Source organism: Hippocampus bargibanti, linkage group LG08 (assembly GCF_051943395.1).
Source record: "Hippocampus bargibanti isolate YZ-2025 linkage group LG08, ASM5194339v1, whole genome shotgun sequence".
Classification (NCBI taxonomy): Eukaryota; Metazoa; Chordata; class Actinopteri; order Syngnathiformes; family Syngnathidae; genus Hippocampus; species Hippocampus bargibanti.
The window spans coordinates 7,329,779-7,348,736 of record NC_142741.1 but is presented as its reverse complement, the minus strand read 5'-3'; the positions used below and the strand labels follow the sequence as shown (position 1 = coordinate 7,348,736).

Below are 18,958 nucleotides of genomic sequence, written 5' to 3'. Positions count from 1 at the left end.
AAAATACCAATAAAAGTGTCCTGAAACTGCAAAAAAAATGAAACCGGAAGTGACCAGTTTCAGAAGGTCCCGCCCCCTTGTTCGTGGTGTCACCCCAAGACATCTTGCCTTGCTGGAGAATCAAAACAATGGCTTCAGATTCTGAGAATATTCTTTCTTCTTACTCATCCAGTTATGAATATGATTCAAATAGTTATGAAGAGGAAAGCATACATGTTTGCAATCGATTAAAGAATTTATTCCGTGCCATTTTGTGGTATCTGGGGGCGGGAAATGTAGCACCAAAGAGAGGCAGAAAATGGCGACAAGCTCCGTGTAAGGAATTAATCAGCCCGTTTCCACGGGCTCCTTACACGGAGCTTTGTAGCCATCTTCTGCCTCTTTTTGGTGCTACACGAAGTTTTCAGACCAAACAAAGTACCGAAAAATGCATTGCCGTGATGAAGTACTGCTACAATGTGTCCTTTTTTTGCTCAGGGGCGTTCCTTCAGTGACGTAACATGAGGACTCATCTCCAACTCAAAAACAAGACTTCCTGAAAATTCAGCGCAAGTCTTAAAATGTAAAATATAGCTATATGCGGTGGAATCTTTGTAAAATACGCTCAGTAGAAGTCATTTGAAGCGATTTTACAAATTATGGACACAACTTGTCCGGAGACGTCGGTTGTCCTTTAAAAACCGTTGAAAGAGTCACATTGATTGCGAGTGTCCTTCAGTTTTCATCTTTGCTGCTCTCCACAAGATCCCGTCCATCCGTTTGGTTACGGCGAGCTTTGGCGAAGGCCTCCTCTTAGGAGCATCTGTCAACTCAATCACGAATATCAATCTCGCAGACAGATGACTTTCATGACAGTCTTGTAGCGTGATGATCACGCGGCTGCAAAATGACGGATCTGATTCAGCGTACCTAAAAAAAAAATGGCCCACAAACGCCATGTCAGATGATCTCACATCATGTCAACAGTTGACGGGACATCTTTGATCAGAATTATTTCCATCGGAATGGTCACAAAGTCTGCAGGTAAACCCGTCAAAGTGTTATATAACATTTTAAAGAGTGCTGTGAAGTAAAAACAACAATCAATGAAGTTAACTAGACGTAAAAAATGCATTAAATTCTGCAATATAAGCTAACCGCAAACTATGTTAAAAGGCATCGAGAGACATGACGGTGAATTGAAATACCCCTTGAATATTATGGTGCACATTCCACCATGATGTCCCTGATCCACTGGGGGAAAGACGCTTTGATCCTCTCCTCTTTCATCTAGAACTGCTTCATGCAACAAAGAGGGTACAGAAAGTGCTTCAGAATGAATGACTCTTTGTCATATTGTCTTTGTGCTGTCATATTATTTGTTATTTAGTTTTTTTTTTTGTTCTTTTGACTTCAAGACTGTGCCGTGAGAGTGGCTGCCTTTCCAGCAGCGCCTGTATTTTGTTTTTCTACTTTCATTCCTTTCATCACTTTGCTGCTGTGAAATGTAAATGTCTACAATCCAATCCAATTATCTTGGCCTCTTTGTCAGGTTTTGTTTTTCTTGTGGGGGGGGGGGGTGCCGAATAAGCACTGGTCAGACCTCTAGCAATGTTTTTCCCTCTATGAGAGGGCAGCATATACCTTTTGTTGTCTATGTTAGGGCTATCTAGCTGGCTATCTAGCTAGCGAGCTATTTGCTATCTATTGGCTATCTAGCTGCTGGCTATCTCGCTGGCTAGCAATTTGCTATCTAGATAGCCAGCTTTCTAGCTATTTGAGTTATTTTCTGCAGCACTTAAAGAATCACAACTATTTCAAATTGTAGGTAGAACATTCAGCAATAATTAGAACAGTCATACATGACTAAATAAAGCTATTTGCTATCGATCAGCTATCTATTAGCTATCTAGCTGACGAGTTAGCTATCTAGCTAGCTATCAATTCGCTATATAACTAGCTGGTTGGCTGGCTATCTATTAGCTATCTATTAGCAAGCTAGCTAGCTTTCTATCTATTTGAGTTACTTCCGAGTTGAGTGAACGCTGGCATGTGTCGCTGGTGCTGCTCACCCACAGAAAAACTTATCCTGTGACTGTAAAGTGACCTTGAGAGTTTTGAAAGGTGCTTCTAAATGAAATATATTATTATTATTTCGGGTTGGGTGAACGCTGGCACGTGTGGCTGCCGCTGCTCACCCAGAGAAAAGCTTCTCTGTCCTGTGACTGTTACTTTTGGAAATAACGTTTCCACTTTTGTCAGTTTGACTCCAAATGTCATCACGCAAACGATGGGTTCAAATGGTAAGAAAGCACATTTGAATTTGATTGACAGTGTCATGTCCCCTTTGACCTCTCCGCCGGATCACCCAAGTCAGACAGCTCATCCAAGACTTGACGAAAGGCCAATATCCATGGAAGCTTCGGGGCGTCAACGCGCTATCATTGGTCCGCCGCGGTCCCAAAGGTCACGGTGTTTTCTTACGAAAGCCTTTAACTAGCCACCGCTGCGCTAGGGTCGTTCGGAGGGGGCGGATGCGCGTCTCCCCGCTACATTTGTCATGTGGTGAATTTGTGTGTCTGTGCCGACGCCGTTTGACGATGGAAAATGTTTCCCATGTCGCAATGTTGACTCTGTCTGGTTTGAATTTTCCCTTTGCACAAAGACTTGTTATTTTTGTGCTTGTGCTACTGTGCTATCTCATCATTCTGTTTAGCAATCTGACTATCGTTTGTGTTGTCATTGCAGATAAGAAGCTCCATAAACCGATGTATGTCTTTCTGTGTAATTTATGCATCAACGCCGTGTATGGGTCGGTCGGCTTTTACCCCAAATTCCTGGTGGATCTCCTGTCGTCTCATGTGATTTCATACGCCGGCTGCATGTTGCAAGGTTATGTCATCCACTCATCAAATTGCTGTGATTTTTCCATTTTGGCGCTAATGGCTTATGACAGGTACGTGGCCTTATGCCGGCCTCTGGTTTATCAGTCTTTCATGACGCGGCAGCGAGTGTCCCTTTTTGTGTTTTTTTCCTGGTTTGTGCCTCTGTTTTGTATGTTTATGAACACGGCATCCCTCTTGGGGAAGGAGCTGTGCGGTTCTCACATCAACAGGCTCTACTGCGTCAACCTGATGGTGGTCAACCTGGCCTGCTCCCCACAGAGAGCCAACAGCATCATCGCCACCTTCAACATTGTGCTATATTTCCTGCATTTTCTCTTTATTTGTTGGTCTTACATGTATCTAATCAAAATTTGCATTTCGTCCACGCAGATGTGGAAAAAATTCAAGCAAACGTGCTCACCGCACTTGGCCTGCCTGATCACTTACACAGCGGCCGTGCTGTTGGATTTGTTGTACATGCGATTCGGATCGGCGCAGGTTTCGCAACATTTGCATAATTTCATGGCCATCGAATTTCTTCTCATTCCTCCAATTTTGAATCCGCTCATCTACGGGGTGCAGTTGACGCACATCCGGAACAAGATAGTGAGTTTTTATCACAGGAAAAAGAAGATACGCAGCTTGTAGATCTGTGCGTATGGGAAATTGGTCGGAGGGGATATTTATGAATGAGGGTTTTCTCCAGAAACAAAAGCAGATTATTTCACTCGGTCTCCATTATTGGTCAATGCAGAATATCATTGTGATATGATTTGTTTTTGTGTCATGAAATCTGCAGCTCATCTGAATACATTTTTATATTGCAGAAAATCTATTAATTTTTGTGGCGAAAAGTATACCTTTTACAACGCAGAGTAAATTCGGCTAGTCTTTTATTTTAGGCTTTTATTTTATTAAATAGCTTATTCCTTGACATCTTGAATTTTGCTATCTTCAATAATAATGATTTAAAAATTGTATCAAACGATTCACTCTGTGTGTTTGTAATTAAATAATATCATACCTGTCAGCCTTGGCTAATAGCTGCCCTTATAAATGATTACAATTCCCGGATAAAAGGTGTAGTACGCCGTACATTATTTGAAATGAGAAAAAAAGCGTATAAAATACGGGGAAAATGTATACGTTGACAGGTATGTAATATGCTAGCTCCACTTTGAAGCATTCGATTTTCTGTGATGTTCTAATTCTGAACTGGATCTGTATACATTTTTATATGGCATGAAATCGATTAATTTTAGTTGTGAAAAATATACCTTCCACAATGCGGAGTAAATTTGGCTCGTTAATATTTTTGTTTTTATTATATTAAATAGCTTATTTCTTGACATCTTGAATTTTGCTATCTCCAATCATAATGATTTAAAATTTGTATCAAACGATTCACTCTGTGTGTTCGTAATTAAATAATATACCTGTCAGCCTTGATAGCTGCCCTTATAAATGATTACAATTGCCGTATAAAAGTTGTAGTATGCTGTTCATTATTTGAAATGATACAAAAAAATTATAAAATATGGGGAAAACATGTAAATTAAAAGTATGTAATATGTGTAGTGTAGTAAAAAGTCGGTAATATGCTCGCTCCACTTTGAACCATTCCATTTTCTGTGATGTGCTAATTCTGAAGTGGATTTGTATCTATTAGAGTTTAACTGTGCATGGCTCACCTTTCAAATGATTTTATGTCGCAATTTGGACGTTTTGTTTGTAATTCATCAGAGAATAGCTGTCAAATACAAAAGGAACATTCTGTGAAACTGCGTAGTGTTACCCAATGGACAAAATATCACTTTCATTGCGAGTCTTGTTGAAAAGAACTCCCTTAATTCACATATATTGGTAACTATGCTAACCACGTCCACAACCAACTGCCAACTTTACCAACTGCCAACTTTTTAACATTTGAGTATGACAACAACATATAATCTTCGATATTAATCAAGTCACTGTCAATAACCTTCACCTTTTTGTCACAGCGGTGGTGAATTTATGTTAATTTGAAATTTCCATTTAAACAGTTTTGGGTGTATCACTTCCTGTTTAGCCCGGAGGGCAAAAAAACTGGAATGTTGACGTCATACGTATGGCCTGAATTTGTTATGGAGTCGCACCAAACGCAAATGTTAACACCGGAAACTCATCCAAAGAGGCAAAATGTATGCTTCATTTCATAATTTTATGTCTATGAGCATTTATGTTTGTATTGATTTAATGTACAACATAAACTATGTCAATTAGCATTGTGTATTCTGTTTCAGCTCAGACCACGTTTATGGTTGTTATATGTTACTCACAAATAAACATCAAATAATCAATAAAGAAGTTCAAAAAAGTACTTTTAAAATGAGCTATGTTGACAGCAATACGTCTGTCTTTTTGGATTATACCCGGGAGAGGCCACGCCATGTATCTATGGCCTGCCAAAAATACATAAAGAAGGGTTCCCCCTCAGACCGATTGTTTGTAGCATTGACTCCTCTACATACAATGTAGCCAAATATTTAAAAATTATCTTAGCTCTGTTGGTTGGTAACACAGAATATCACATAAAGAACACCACAGGGTTTGTAGAGAGGATCGAAGACCTCATATTGGAACCTGAGGAAACATTGGCATCTTACGATGTGACTTCTCTCTTCACATCTGTCCTAACCCCAGCAGCAGTCTCAGTGGTGAGGACGAGACTGCTGGCGGAAGTTTCTCTGCATGAAAGAACCGGAACACACCTGCCAATTATTGGAAATCTGCCTGAATACTACGTACAGTAAAGTCTCGTTATATCGATATTCAAGGGAGTCCGAAAAAATATCGATATAACCGGGACTATCGATATATCCGACCCTGTTTGCATGTAATTTTCTCCGTGCGTGCATATAAATAGTATCGATATAACCGGGACTATCGATATATCCGATATCGATATAACGAGACTTTACTGTATTTTCAATTTAGGGAGAAATTTTACAAATTCATGGTTGTGCTATGGGCTCAACAGTTTCACCCATAGTGGCTAATCTGTACATGGAAGAGATGGAGAAATAGACTCTCACATCCTTCCCGGGGACAAAACCTAGACACTGGTTTAGATATGTGGACGATACTTTTGTCATACTTAAAAAAATAAATTCAATCCTTCACAGATCACCTCAACTCGGTAGATATCAACATTAAATTTACTCGTGACGACATTAAAGAGAACCAACTAGCCTTTTTGGATTGTAAAATAATTATAAAAGAGGAAAGAGCGCTATAAACAGAAGTCTTTAGGAAGGCTACGCACACTGACCAATACTTACTTTTCGATTTTAACCACCCTTTACAACACAAACTAGGAGTTATCAGAACCCCCCAGCATAGGGCTAAACTAATACCAACAAGCGTCGAAGGTAGAGAAAATGAGTCAAAACATATCAGGAGAGCACTCATTAAATGTGGGTACCCTCAGTGGCCATTCAACAAATGTCAGAAAGAAAGAATAGGGAATGAAACCAAAAATTCTGAAGGTACAAAAAGGAGAGGAGTAGCAGTACCTTACATTGCAGGAGTTTCTGAAAAACTACAGAGTCCTTTGGCAACACAAAATTCCTACTTATTTCAAACCGCTAAACACTTTAAAGCAAAAATTAGTACATCCAAAAGTTAGGCTGCAAAATGAAAAACAAAGTAATGTAGTTTATTCAATACATTGTCAGAATGAAAATTGTAAAGAGCAGTACATTGGGGAGACTAAACAAATTCTAAAAAAAAGAGACTTTATCAACATCGCAGAGATAATACCAGTGGGCCTCAATCGGCAGTACATATGCACCTAAAAGCGAGCAACCACTCATTTGACAACAATTAAGGTTAAGATCTTAGCGAAAGAACATAGATGGTTTGAAAGGGGAGTAAAAGAAGCGATTTTCATAAAACAGCTGAATCCTTCTTTAAACCGATATTGTGAGGTGAGGTTCAATTTGTATTGTTTGTACAACAGCCTACTTGGGCAAAATAGGATTAGGAATAGTGATGAGGTGATCCCGGTGGAAGTGGGGCATTCAGGCCAGTCGTTAGTCAGAACAATAGGAACAATCAGTGGAGTGGGAGGGAGTAGTCCTCTGCTCCCCCCAACATGAGAGCAGGGTCCTATCATAGCAGAGTCCGGCACTGCCATGACTGGACAGTAGGGATATATATATATATATATATATATATATATATAGCCTAAACTACCAGTAAGACTTTAGTTTGCTGACGAAGCACCTTGGATAAGAAGCGAAACGTCCGACACCTTCAAAGAAGTACAGATGACGATTGATGAGCTATGTTGAAGTGTTCACCCCAACACAGGAGCAACGTCAACCTGCCGCTAAAGCCACTAGCAAGCGACACAACTAAATGTGTTAATAAAAAATAAATAATAATAATAATAATAATAATAATAATAATAATAATAATAATTTCATTTATAAGCGCCTTTCAAACCTCAAGGTCACTTCACATTCACAGGATAAGTTTTTTATGTGGGTGAGCAGCAACAGCCACACGCGCTAGCGTTCACTCAACCCGGAATAACTCAAATAGATCGAAAGCTAGCTGTCTTGCTAATAGATAGCCAACAGCTAGCTAGCTAGATAGTTAATAGATATTGTTTATTGTTTATAGATATTGTTATAGATATTGTTATAGTTATAGATATTGGCACCGCCCTACCCACTCTCGAGGACTTGCACACTGCAAGAATCCAAACTAGGGCACGGAAAATCCTACTGGACCCTCCGCACCCTGCCCACCACCTTTTCCAGCTACTCCCCTCAGGCAGGCGCTACCGATCCATGCGCACCAAATCCAGCAGACATTTAAACAGCTTCTTCCCCCAAGCCATTAACTCTTTGAACTCTTTCAACAGTAGCCAAAATGGAACTGTATAGTGCCACTTAGCAGTTTTTTTGACGACGATACTAGTACAGCGTGTTCTACCGGAAACAAATTCCTTGTGTGTTCTACATACTTGGCAATAAAGATGATTCTGATTCTGATTCTGATTCTGATAGACATGTTTCGGTGTCTACTTCCACCTTCTTTAGATATCAAGTAGACAGGATGAACTTAATACAAATATAACTAGATAGCCTGTTAGATAGCCAATAGATAGCTCGATAGCTAGATAGCCAGCTATCCAGCTAGATAGCCAGCTAGCTAGCTAGATAGCCAGCTAGATAGATAGACAAACCCTAAAATAAACAGCACCAGAAATCCTCTCAATGAAAAAAAAAAACGATTCCACAGCTGAAACTATCAACCGGCTGGCTCAATAGCATCCGACGTTTTTAAAACGACTATAAAATGTGTGCCGAGTTCTGGCAGTCGCTCACTTCAGTCAGGGTGAGTTTCCTAAACTCTTCAAAATGGCGCCATCAAGCCACTTCTTAAAAAAAAGAGAATGTTGGCCTCATCGTTGTCTGGAAATGTTATTCCCAGCTTTACGAGTACTAAAAATAACAGTTTGCATTTTGTCAGTCAAACGCCGCATTTTCACATTCTAAATGGCTTTGTGAAATTGAAAAGCAAGCATATTTGTATTTGATTGTCAGCACGTCCTAGACTTGACGAAAGGCCACCATCCATGGAAGCTTAAGGGCGTCAACATACTGCCATTGGTCCGCCGGGGTCCCAAAGGTCATGCTGTTTTCTTATGAAAGCCTTTAACTAGCCGCCGCTGAGCCGGTGTCGTTCGGAGGGGCGGATGCGCGCCTCCCCTGCTACGTTGGTGCGATGGGGTAAATCATTGTCTATGATGGAAAATGTTTCCAACGTCGCAATGTTGACTCTGTCTGGTTTGAATTTTCCATTTGCGCAAAGGCTTGTTATTTTTGTGCTTGTGCTACTGTGGTACTTTCTCATCCTGCTTAGCAATTTGACCATTGTTTGGGTCATCGTTACAGACAAGAAGCTCCATAAGCCCATGTACGTCTTCCTGTGTAATTTATGCATCAACGCCGTGTACGGATCGTTCGGCTTTTACCCTAAATTCCTGGTGGATCTCCTGTCGTCTCATGTGATTTCATACGCCGGCTGCATGTTGCAAGGTTATGTCATCCATTCGTCAAATACTTACGATTTTTCCATTTTGGCGCTAATGGCTTACGACAGGTACGTGGCTTTATGCCGGCCTTTGGTTTATCAATCTTTCATGACGCGGCAGCGAGTGTCGCTCTTTGTGTTTTTTTCCTGGTTCATGCCTCTGTTTTGTATGTTTATGAACACGGCATCCCTCTTAGGGAAGGAGCTGTGCGGTTCTCACATCAACAGGCTCTACTGCGTCAACCTGATGGTGGTCAACTTGGCCTGCTCCCCGCCGAAATCTAACAGCATCATCGCCACCTTCAACATTGTGCTTTATTTCTTTCATTTTCTCTTTATTTGTTGGTCTTATGTGTACTTGATCAAACTGTGCATTTCATCCACGCAGATGTGGAAAAAATTCAGGCAAACGTGCTCACCGCACTTGGCCTGCCTGATTACTTACACAGCGGCCGTGCTGTTGGATTTATTGTACATGCGATTCGGAACGGCGCAGTTGTCGCAACATTTGCATAATTTCATGACCATTGAATTTCTCCTCATTCCTCCAATTATGAATCCGCTCATCTACGGGGTGCAGTTGACGCACATCCGGAACAGGATATTGAGTTTTTTACACAGGAAAAAGAAAATACGCGGCTTTTAGGCCGAGGTAACTTGTCTGCATCCAGACAAAATGTTGGATGGGAGATTTGTGAATGAGGTTTTTCCAGACAAAATGTTGGATGGGAGATTTGTGAATGAGGTTTTTGTCCATGAACAGAAATGAAAAATTGGTCACCATCACTGTTGGTCACTAGAGAAAATATCATTTTGCGCCGTTTTCACCTCATGAAATATACAAGTGCATCTTAGCATCTTTTGCTAGTTAAACTACACCCACTATCAACTCCTAATCCATATTAGTAGCGTCATTTTCATTTGTTTTCATACAAGATGCTATTTTTTGCCACTTGAACGTGAAAGGCAAATTTGCATTGTGTAACATTCCAAAATTGAATATTATTAGATCGCTATGTATATTGTGTATCCCTTTTTGTTACCGATGACCCGTCTGTCATCCATTTCTAGTTATTATACCGAATTGTTTAAAAAAAGTCATTTCTAAAATAAAGGTGCATAGCCAGAAAATAACAAACAAAATGACACAAGTCTGGATTCTTCACAATTTAAAATGTTATTTGTTATATTTAAGAATGGCCATAGAGGTTAATAGAGGTGAATACCTTACAACCCATCTGTTTAAAAATGCATTCATGGTTTAGTTTAATCAGATATTTTATTATTTATTATTTCATTTACGGTTTATTGTTCTGTGTATTGTTCTTTTAATTGTAAAGTGTCCTCGAGTGTCCAGAAAGGTGTTTGTAAATTACATTTATTATTATTATTATTATTATTATTATTATTATTATTATTATTATTATTATTATTATTATGACAGATGTACGTACACTTTGTGTCCTCCGCCGACCACCTTGTTGCTCCGCCCCTGATCAAAATAAGAATCAACGTTTGTAAAGTGGTCAATTTTATCACAATTGTTGTGTGTAAATATTTTTCTTAAAAACATCATTAACATGATTACCTTTCTTCGATTTTCATCCCTCAACTGTGTGACAAAATCGACGACGAAAACAGGTCACCCAAAAAGGCAAGGAAACGCACTCCGCGCCACGAGATGGCGCTACTGCACCGTTGTGCCCAGCGAACGCTCCCATCAACGGAGTCACGGCGTCGGAGAAGAAGGCCGCCCGAGCCGTGGCTCATCCAGCCTCATTCAGCCAGCCACAAAGTCGGTGCTGCCGCGACTGCCGCACTTAAAATCGCAACCTTGTCGGAAGCCCAGCACGCCTGCCGTAGCCAGCCTCCTACAACCACTTCCTCGCTTCCGGGCTTCTTCCGAGTTCCACGCCGCCGTCGGACAACACGCCAGTGGCCAGACATCCGTGTATGTGTACGCGTGTTTTTTTTATTAAAGACAGCCACAGTGAGGATTTGAAAACGTAAGTACGGCAGTGTTCTTTTTAATGGGGGAGGGGGGCATAGACACCCACTTGCTAACAAGCGGCTTGTTTTTTTCCCCCCCACGTCCTCCGCGTATTGGTGCAATGTTACTCGAACGCTATGTATAAATATTACAAAGGCTGAGGAGTGTGCCCACAACGTCCTAAAAAACGCGAGACGGTTGTGCATTAAAGGCGGTCGCGTCACCTCGCCTCGACTTGGACACCCCTGGCCGGACGCCTCGCCAGGTTTCCGCCGAGGGGATCTACCGCATCGTGCTCACTCAGTCGAAGGAGCGTTTTCGCGCAGTTGTTGTTGCAACACGTTCGGGGGTGTTAATGCAGGTGTTCGCCGCAGTGTGCCGTCTGATGAGGTTTCGGTGCTTTGGCAACATTGGGTTGCATTGTGGGGGGGGCAGGCCGGTTGGGGTTTGGCTAGGGATTTGGGGGGTTCAACCAGGATGAATGAAACACATTATGACAAGCGTGTCAAAGTCATTTTTGGCTGTGGGCCACATTGTAGTTACGGTTTCCTCTCGGGGGGCTGTTATGAATTTGGGGATGCCATAAGAACAGGGGTCGGGAACCTTTTTGACTAAGGTAAAATACAGTGATACCTTGGCTTACGAACTTAATTGGTTCCCAGACAGAGTGTGTAAGGCGAAAAGTGTGTATCCCAAAAAATAATTTCCCATAGGAAACCATTAAAATGAGAACAATCTATTATCGAGTCCCCATAAAACATAATTTTCTACTTTCTAATTTTCTAAACGTTAAAATCACACAAACTATACCTTATTTTATCTATAATAAATGTGCTATGATATAATTAAAGAAATAAACTGTACTGTATAATAAAGTTGTTTTATTTACCTTTGTGATGGTCGTTGATGGCTTGATGGAATGGAGTGGCCGGTTTCATCAGCATTAAACACTTGATGAGGAACGTAACCTTCTTCTTTCACCATCTTGAGGAATGATTCCCTATAGGTGCTTTCTCTGTGATAATTGTATCTAATTCCTCATCAACTGTGTTCTGTTTAGCTGGGTTGATAGCTTTTTGCATCAAGTGTACAGATGGCTTGTGCGGGTTGTTTGTGGAGCCTGATTGATGGGATTTTAACCTTGCAGTCTACACTCTGCCTTTGAACTATCAAAGTTGAAACTCTTTCACTGTCTGCCTGTCTCTTTAATGTTTAAACCACCCCCCCTCACTGCTGCGTTCTTCATCAATCACGTGGCTTTAACCAAAGACTAGAGGAGGGGAATAGAAGACAAAAACAGTCGCCTGCCATTTCGTTGTTAGAAAATCGGGCTCGTTCGCGAACGACACATCACTCATTGAGACAGCTCAGTGTACGAAAAAAGTTTGAAAGGCAATTTGCCGGGTCCACAGGCGAAGCTACTGCTAGCTAGCCTGCTCACTGCTCATTAGCTTGCACGCTTGCTTTGTGCTGTCTCTCATAGAACTATATAATAGTAATAATAATAATACATTACATTACATTTTAAGCACCTTTCAAAGCTCTCAAGGACACTTTAGTGTCAAAGTGCCACTGACATTCAACTGTTTCATTCATGGTATTGTTTCATTGCAAATTAGAATCACGGCAGAACTTTTTCTCTCCACAAAGTTTTTTACTCGTTAGGCTTATTTAAAAGGGGGTGTTTACCTGTTACGACATCAACGGCCATAGGTCAGTTTCACCCAATCAAAATTGCGCTTTCCGCCAACTGCCGCCCAAACAGGAAATGAACAGTAAAAAAGCGAGAATATGTATTTAGTTTTATCGCGAGCCATATATGGCTCGCGAGCCATAGGTTCCCGACACCTGCATTAGAATGTTTCATCCCCTCCACATGTTCCATACAGAGTGCACAACTAATTGATGAATGACTAGTTTTGAAATCTGAAGTCAACAGATTACATCCAAAAATATTTTGGTCTACATACAATACAAATCTTAAAGGACAACCGACATCACTTTTTTGTTTCCTAACTGACATCAGAAAAACGTTTTATAGCATCTAAAATACCCAAAACACACAGTATGATATTTTTAGTCAAATGCAATACACCAATAAAAATGACTTAAGTGTCTAAACAGTACTTCAATTTGAAAGCGGAAGTGGCCAGTTTCAGAAGGTCCCGCCCCCTTGAAATGAAGCGCCCAAAAGAGGTAGAAGATGGCGACAAAGTCCATGGAAACGGGCTTATTTGTCTCCTGGGGATTTTTGTCAGCGCATATCAAATAGATGCTCGGTGCAACACACAAGGATTCACCATCGCGTTATTTATGTGTTTTCCTTCTAATTTCGCTATCAACACGGATCAACACGAAGTTTTAAGACCAAACAAAGTACCACAAAATGCATTGACGTGAATGAAAGGACTACTACAATGTGTTCTTTCTCGGTCAGGGGCGTTTCTTCAGTGACGTGACGTGAGGACTCGTCACAACTCAAAAACAAGACTTCCGGAATATTCAGCGCGAGTCTTAAAACGTAAAATATAGCTAGATGCGGTGGAATCTTTGTAAAATATGCTCAGTATAAGTCATTTGAAGCAATTTTACAAATTATGGGCACACAAGGTTGTCCTTTACAGCAAGAATAATGACTGTTATTGTGGTCGTCATCCGGCAATTTGAAATTTGGTTCAGACTTTCGCTAGCATCATGGAATTTTGCAAGTTTAATTTGCTTAAGTGGGCCAAATAAAATGATGTGGTGGGCCAGATTTGGCCCCCGTGCCTTGACTTTGACACCTGTGAGGTAACGGATTAGCCAGCTAGCGGAATACAAAGCGAGCTAGATAGCTCGATCGCTACATAGCTCTATTGCTAGCTAGTTCAATGACAAGTTAGCTCGCTTGCTAGTTCCCTATCTCACTAGCTCAATAGATGAGAATTGAATTTCCTGAGTTTGTTTTGCTTTCACAGGCCGAATAAAATGATGTGGCTTGTCAGATTTGGCCCCCGGGCCTTGACTTTGACAACGGTGCCCTATAACATTGGCTCCTTGGTTTATTTGTTCAGAGTTTACTGTAAGCATGGATAGCTATTCTTTTCTCTTGCACGCTGAAGTATTATCGCGTCCAAATTATACTTTAGATTTATGATTTTTTTAGAAACGTCGACCTGATAGGGTCCACGTTTGAAACTTTTTTGTTTTTTGTTTTGCCGCATTAGGAATCGTGGCTGCCTTCTACTGGATTGACAAGTGGCTGTGGGGGGCGAACAGTGATCTAGCAGTTAGCATGTCTGGCATGCACTTCTGAAATTGGAGGTTCAAACTCAGTGGCTGGTGTGGAGTTTGCATGTTCTCCAGGTAATCTGACTTTCTCACTCATAAAAAGGTAAAATCAAAATATCAATATCACTAAGCAACACGTGATAAATCTCTGTCAATCACAAGTGTCAAAGTCAGATCTGGCCTTCCACATCATTTTATTGGGCCTGCAAAAGCAAATCAAAATTTTGAAGTTCCATGCTCAGCTAGCTAGGGATTGAGCTAGCTACGATTGATCTAGCTAGCGAGCTAGATTGTTAAATTCAATGATGCTAGCTAAAGTTCCAAACAAAATTTCAAATTGTCCCATGTCAACCTCAATAACAGTCATTATTCCTGACTTCAAATTTGAAAACTAAAATTTGAGCTGTAATCGCCTAATGAGCGCTTATCGCTCTTCTAGCGCCCCTCGGCTGTGTGTTACTTAACCCAAGCAGTGGCAGTAAAGCGGCCAAGATACTGTAAGTGCAATTTTCTTGTCTGGAGGCAAATTGATGAGTGGACAGAGTAGCCTCTCTCATCAATCCATATGCTCTTGGAAGACGTGCTCGTTTTAGCACTGATGGACAACGGCGTTGCTAAATTAACCTCAGTCGAAAACCAAATTGTTCTCAACAACATTTGCGGGCTATTATTGCGCCTGTCGGAAGAAAACCTGAGGGGTTTGGTGTCTGTTTTTCTTGAGATTAGCGTACAAGATGATTGTTATTAGTTCATATGGAACTTTGCTCACAACATCATAGTTCCAATGCAGTTTGAAGGTCCGGAAATAAGGTGCTCGACGGTATAATGATGATAGAGCGCAAGTCCAAGAAATAAATACAGTGATACCTCAGCTCACGGACTTAATTGCTTCCCAGAAAGTGTGTGTAAGGCAAAAAGTTCGTCTGCCAAACATTTATTTCCCATAAGAAACCATTAAAATGAAAATAATCCGTTCCCAGGTCCCCATAAAACATAATTTTCTACTAAATAAGCCTTAAAAACGTCACAAAATATACCTTATTTTATGTATAATAAATATGCCAAGACTATATGCTCGCGAATTTAATGTTTGTGAGGTGAAAAGTTCGTGAGCTAAAGCGTTCGTAAGCTGAGGCGTCACTGTATAGTCAAACATGAGTTTTCGGACATCTCAGTTCTCAAGTCATTTGGTTTTCGACCAATAAATATTTTTTATGCCTCAGTTTGCAACTGAAAATGGGTTCGCGGAAAAAACTGGGCGCGCCTGAATGCACCACTCGACTCGCCTCTGCTTCTGGATACAGTGATGCCTCGGCTTATGAATGCTTTAGCTAACAAAATTTTCACCTTACGATCGTTAAATTCATGAGAATATAATCTTGGCATACACACTATTTTTTGGGAAACACACAGAGCGCCACAATGAGTGATGTGTCGTTCGCTAACAAGCCGGTTCTTGGAGTTGGTTTCTTCAGCCGTCATCTGTACTTTTTGAAGGTGTCGGACGTTTCGCCTCCTATCCAAGAGGCTTCGTCAGCGAACTAAAGTCTGACTGGTCGTATCGGCCCTATTTATATATCCCTAATGTCCGGACATGGCGGTGCTGGACACAGCTATGATAGCTCCTTACTCTCAGGTTGGGGGGTAGCAGAGGACCACTCCCTGTGACCCCACTGATTGTTCCTACATTCCTGACTAACGACTGGCCTATTTGCTCCACTCCCACCGGTATCACCTCATCAGCATTACGAATGTTGCCTAACCTGTTTTGCTCAAGCAGGCTATTGTATGAACGATCCAAATTGAACCTCACCCCACCAGACCGATTTAATGAAGGATTTAGTTGTTTTATGAGAATCACTTCTTTTACATCCCTTGCCAACCATCTATGTTCTTTCGCTAAGATTTTAACCTCATTGTCGTCAAATGAGTGGTTGCTAGCTTTTAGGTGCAAATGTACTGCCGATTGAGGCCCACTCGTATTATCCCTGCGATGTTGATAAAGTCTTTTTTTTTGAGAATTTGTTTAGTCTCCCCAATGTACTGCTCTTTAAAATTTTCATTCTTACAATGTATTGAATAAACTATATTACTTTATTTTTCATTTGGCAGCCTATCTTTTGGATGCTCTAATTTTTGCTTTAAAGTGTTTATCGGTTTGAAATAAGTAGGAATTTTGTGTTGCCAAAGGACTCTGTAGTTTTTCAGAAACTCCTGCAATGTAAGGTACTGCTACTCCTCTCCTTTTTGTATCTTGAGAACTTTTGGTTTCATTCCCTATTCTTTATTTCTGACATTTGTTAAATGACCACTGAGGGTACCCACATTTAGTGAGTGCTGTCGTGATATGTTTAGACTCATTTTCTCTACCTTCGACGCTTGTTGGTATTACTTTAGCCCTATGCTGGAGGGTTCTGATAACTCCTAGTTTGTGTTGTAAACCTGAGAGTAGGGACCTATCTTAGCTGTGTCCGGCACCGCCATGTCCGGACATTAGGGATATATAAATAGGGCCGATACGACCAGTCAGACTTTAGTTCGCTGACGAAGCCTCTTGGATAGGAGGCGAAACGTCCGACACCTTCAAAAAGTACAGATGACGGCTGAAGAAACCTCCTCATCGATGGACCACTCCTGTACGACTGAGAGCTTACACAGACGTAGAGTGTAGACTGCAAGGTTAAACTATCCCATCAATCAGGCTCCACAAATAACCCGCACAAGCCATCTGTACAATTTGAAGAGAAAAGACAAGCACGGGAACCAGCTATTAATGACGTTTCTAGTGTGTCTGCCTGCATCTGTTGCTGTTGCAATATCACAACTTCCAGGATGTACTACTCAGAGCTTCTTGAGACACTTTATGCAAAAAGCTATCCATTCCATCAAGCCATCAACGACCGTCACAAAGATAAATAAAACTACTTTATTATACTGTACGGTTTATTTCTTTAATTACAATACCATAGCACATTTATTATGAATAAAATGAAGTATATTTTGTGTAGTTTTAAGACTTATTTTGTAGAAAATTATGTTTTGTGGGGACCTGGGAATGGATTATTCTCATTTTAATGGTTTCCTACGGCATATTGATGTTTGGAATACACACTTTTCACCTTACACACACTTTCTGGGAACCAATTAAGTTCGTAAGCCAAGGTATCACTGTACGCCACTTACTGGTGTTGCATCTCATTGTTGTGTCTCGTGTAGTGTTCCATTGTTAGCAGGCGTCTTTATATTGTTCAATATTGATTTTAAAAAATCAGACATTAATTACAATGGGAAATGTTTCAGTTTTCCACCAAATCGGTTTGCGAAAAGGTTTCTGGAACGGATTATGGTGGAAAACCCAGCTTTTACTGGACAGTAAATGCATTTGGCCACTCGGTCTTCCAGTTTGACACACTCAGCATTTACGTTGCACATGGGAATAAGACCTCTTTTTTCATGCCATTTGCCGCTGAAACTGCTGAGAGCGCTTCATCCGACTCGCAAAGTAGGCCAAGCAAGAACGTCAAGCTAAAGCAATCTTGTTTTTCTCCTGTTGGAATAAGTCGTGCGAGTTTGTCTTTTCGGTCCTCAGTTGTCCCTCCCCGTGTGACGAGAGTCGTTTGGACATTGGGCTATAAATTTGGACCAAAGCTAGAGTTCGAGGGGTTAGTGCAAATAACGCCGTGTGACCCCGCTAGCTAGCGTGACTTCTTGGCTTCCCTTGGGGCTGGCCACATCAATGCTGCTCCATCAGCTGTGCCACCAAATTATGGTGAGGAAGGAGCCGCAGGTTGCGGCCATTATTCATGCACTATACTTACTTGGTTATGCATAATGCATCACTCGTACTTTGGGCTGGGGAAGACCTATAAATACCAAGAGCCGAATATCGGACCGGTGATTGTGAGCGCCCCGTGTCGGACACACCTTGTTCGAACGGTTTGCCGGCCGGTTTGTGTCTATTTTAAGCCATGCGGGCTTATCGGTGAAACTACAAGAAAGGGCGATTTCACATGCCAGATGATGTTAGCATCCTAGTGCAGATATGTCATTAGAGTCGCTGTTGTACCCCCCCCCCCCCCCACACACACACACACACAGTCGCTTTGCGTAAAAAGGCACGGCCGACCCGGCCGTATTCTGTTATACACTTGCGCTTGCCACAGTCAATCAAAAAAAATGTAATCACTAAAAAGGTCAAAGCAAAATCTTGGTCGCAAAGCTTTGCGGGGATCATCTTTCTAAAACATTATTATTATCATCATCATCATCATCATTATCAGTATTATTATTATTATTATTAGTAGTAGTGGTAGTATTATGATTATTAAAATTAAAAATATAGAGCAGGTGGGGTTGCGGCGAGCCACGGGTGCTTAAAAGACAACATCTCCAAAGTTTTAAAATCATTTCATAACTTGAAAAAGATGAAACGCAGTGTGTCCAATGACGTGTACTATTGGATGAATGGAAGGATTAGTAGTAGTAGTAGTAGTATTACTATTATTATCATCATCGTTATTATTCTCATCATTGTCATTATTGTCATAATTCTAATAATAATAATAATTATAATAATAATAATACATTACATTTTAAGCGCCTTTCAAAGCTCTCAAGGACACTTTACAGTCACAGACAAGCATAGGTACTATAATAAATAAAATACAATCACAAATAGACTGGAATAAATAAAATACAATTATAAATAGAAACAAGAGAGAGAGCTGCACAGAAAATGCAATTTTAA

The 18,958-nt window shown here is 40.8% G+C and overlaps 3 protein-coding genes across 4 annotated transcripts in view; all 3 read left to right on the top strand.

Moving 5' to 3' along the window:
* The first annotated feature begins 2,564 nt into the window (after positions 1 to 2,564).
* LOC148894487 (olfactory receptor 2K2-like) lies at positions 2,565 to 3,512 on the top strand. Its single transcript, XM_089002178.1, has one exon. The coding sequence runs from the start codon at positions 2,580 to 2,582 to the stop codon at positions 3,510 to 3,512; it is 933 nt and encodes a 310-aa protein (XP_088858304.1). The 5' UTR covers positions 2,565 to 2,579.
* Positions 3,513 to 8,621: 5,109 nt separating this feature from the next.
* Positions 8,622 to 10,060, top strand: LOC148894486 (olfactory receptor 2K2-like). Its single transcript, XM_089002814.1, has one exon. It carries the CDS (start codon positions 8,662 to 8,664, stop codon positions 9,595 to 9,597), a length of 936 nt encoding a protein of 311 aa, XP_088858940.1. The 5' UTR covers positions 8,622 to 8,661; the 3' UTR covers positions 9,598 to 10,060.
* Positions 10,061 to 10,646: 586 nt separating this feature from the next.
* adarb1b (adenosine deaminase RNA specific B1b) overlaps positions 10,647 to 18,958 on the top strand; it is a 120,415-nt gene continuing 112,103 nt past the window's right edge. Inside the window, exons 1-2 of one of the 2 annotated variants that reach the window (XM_089002812.1) lie at positions 10,647 to 10,957; positions 14,148 to 14,286. The gene's annotated coding sequence lies outside the window, so the exon portion shown is untranslated. The remainder of the gene's footprint in view (positions 10,958 to 14,147; positions 14,287 to 18,958) is intronic. The other variant, XM_089002813.1, reaches the window with a different exon arrangement.